Source organism: Plasmopara halstedii, assembly GCF_900000015.1.
Source record: "Plasmopara halstedii genome assembly, contig: Scaffold_289, whole genome shotgun sequence".
NCBI classification, from domain to species: domain Eukaryota; phylum Oomycota; class Peronosporomycetes; order Peronosporales; family Peronosporaceae; genus Plasmopara; species Plasmopara halstedii.
Genome location: NW_020187210.1, coordinates 418108 through 420869, shown reverse-complemented (window position 1 = coordinate 420869; position 2762 = coordinate 418108). Strand labels below are relative to the sequence as shown.

At 41.7% G+C, this 2762-nt stretch overlaps 1 protein-coding gene across 1 annotated transcript; it reads left to right on the top strand.

The window, feature by feature from the left end:
* Positions 1-863: 863 nt before the first annotated feature.
* On the top strand, positions 864-1139 carry PHALS_05372 (uncharacterized protein; the record flags this gene model as incomplete). Its single annotated transcript, XM_024722935.1, has 2 exons — positions 864-874; positions 938-1139. The coding sequence occupies 2 exons, from the start codon at positions 864-866 to the stop codon at positions 1137-1139; spliced, it is 213 nt and encodes a 70-aa protein (XP_024573962.1).
* Positions 1140-2762: the final 1623 nt, after the last annotated feature.

Here is a 2762-nt window from a genome sequence, read left to right as displayed (position 1 = left end):
GTGATCTGACTCCTGAGCTTGTGAATGGACTGCTTGACTATCAGACATGGTCGCTAACGAACCGTGTTGTAATTACTGATGTGAGTCATCTAACCGAACGTGATGTTCCGCAGGCCATTCAGATCCAAGGCACAAATGCTGGTTGCCAGCATTTGTGGTTGTGAGTGAGCAGGAACTAACGATGGATCGCCTCACAGATGAAGTGATCGATTTTACTACGGCTTAGTTAGAATGTGTTTAGTAATTCCTGCCATAGGCAAAAAAAATATTTGTTGTCGCTTAATTAAGTTCGTTAAGTAGTTTAGAACATTTCTCAATTACGAATGGGTTCTTACGAAGCCAATCAATATAATTAATATCGGTGCGACCAATTTGCTTAAGCGTCTTCCCCTTGAACTTGCCCCAACTCATCATATACGAATTATCATTGCTAGGAAACTTGGAGTGAAGGAAGATTTTGATATTCTCAGTAATATTGAGACTGGGTTTGTTGTGCATGCATCGACAATACCCAGGATCAGAAGCATATACTTCTTCGATCGGTGTGCCCTTGTATTTTTTAAAAGTTAGTTCGTTCGACAGGGTATTAGTTATGTATATCTATCTATATACATAGGGTCTTAACATTTTTTAGAAAAATAAATTAACTCTGAAATTCAGACGAAACCAGGTCGAGGCTCGACTCGAGCAGTTCTGAAACTACCCTAAGATCGAAAAGACGTTGCTTTCGCTCTCAGGTGGTCGAGAGGTTACGTCACCAAAATAGCACCTGGCCCGAAAGCAGGTTCCAGGATTGTTCGTGGTGGTAAATTACGGGAAGGAAAAAAACTGCCGGCGTAATGTTCTGGATATTACTACTCTGGATGCAAAAATCGTGACCTACGTAATTGGTGCGTGATCATTTGCAACGACGACGGAGGTTGGGTCCTCGTGGTAGGCATACATTCCTGGCGCATAAAACCCAACATGTGAGCGCACTATTTGCGCTGCACGTGACAGTATACGAGGGCATTTACGTGCGCGAAGAAGGCGTGGATTTCGTAACGGCGACCAGACCTGGCTTTGAATTTATTTGCAAGGCGGAAGAATGGTTTAAACTGCCTTTGATGAGTGATCACCTCGGTGCACCTGAGCCGTAATGCCACCGGTTTTGGGAGGGTATCGTTTACATGAGAGACAAGATGCTCGCTTCAGATTGTTAACAACTCGAAAAAGGCGAAAGCACACACCGAAATGAGTGAAGCACCAAAGATGTTGGGTGAAAAGAGTGCACTTTATCCTTTCTAGCGATGTTCTCGAATTTCTCCTCACAATTTACTTTTACTAAGATGGATTTTGCCGCTCACAGTTCGACATGTAAATTGATTCATCTGTCCTAGAGTGGTTATTGGAGTCGGTCATAGATGGAGAGTGGTACTGGGTATTTGGATTTTTAAATCTTTCCACCGAGCGTTACTCCCCCCAACCCTCTCTTACAATTGCTACATCAACTCCTCTGCCTGTTTCAAACACTCATCAGTTTTTATAAGTACTTATACTTCATAGCGTATGTTCTTAGCCAGGTCCTCACGTTTATCATATTAACCATGGGTAGCTGTAAACGTAGACTACGTATCCACTAGGTAAAATTTCCAGTAATATTTATTGCCTAATCTTTACACATTAGAAGCTAAAAAGAGGGCAACACTTTGAGACCCTTGAACGCGAAAACTGCCAACATCAAAAGCGCCTGAAACACTATGAGAGATAGGAATGAACTCCGTAATGCATGAGCGCTCAGCAGATGTTACCTCGTGACTTTTATGATCTGACACGGACCCATTAAAGCAATGCATTTTATTGCTCTGAAGTGTACCGCTAGAATGCTGAAAAGCAACACGATACAAAAAGAGTGCGGCCGCCTTACATCATCAAATGCATTTGAACATTAAAAACAAACATATCTGTGTCACCGGTTGCAGCGACTGAAAAGCTTGAGAAGTGTTCATGCGAAAGTCATTGGATTGGGAGCAATCACTAATACAGACAAACCCAATTGAAGGGCACCGGCAACCATGGTTAATGCAAAAGTGTGCTTGTGCTTTGTTTGTTTTGCTGGAAGTTAGCCAGCAGAAAGGTAAATCCGAACTACTTTGCTCGACTCAAGTGACTTAACCGATTACCTCTGCAAGTGTTACAGATGATAAGCTCATATCAAATGACCCAAACGAGGCTCGAATATCCAAAAGTACTTCATGTGTGAGTTTGGTACACGTGGGCGCTGGGGAGGAAAACATATCTTTTAAGCATTGTAGCACCATTTTCGGTCTGCGTAATCGATTTCAAACCATACTTTGTTGCTAATCATATCATGGTTTCATTTTTTGATATATTTGCGATTTGTATTGCCATGTTTTTGGTATTTTTATGCAATTTCGTACCATACTTTCATACAAACTGCTAAATGACACGATAGTAGGCATCGCGAAGCGAAGCGAATCCTTCACTTCCATTAAGCTGGGATGTAGCATCGATAGTAATAACACCGTTTTGGTATTATCTTGGTTAAGATCGATAACGAAAGGCACGCGCTTGCCAGAGGAGAATTTAATCTTCGGATCACTCTTGAGGAGCTCTGGTAAAGGTATTAGTCGGAAAGTTGTGTTTCAGACATCGTTGAGATTCTATATGGCATGTCATATACTTTCTCAAAAAAAATTATTATGGATCTCGTGAAGCCTATCACATCGGATTATGATCTCATTGAACTCGCCAAGCGCATT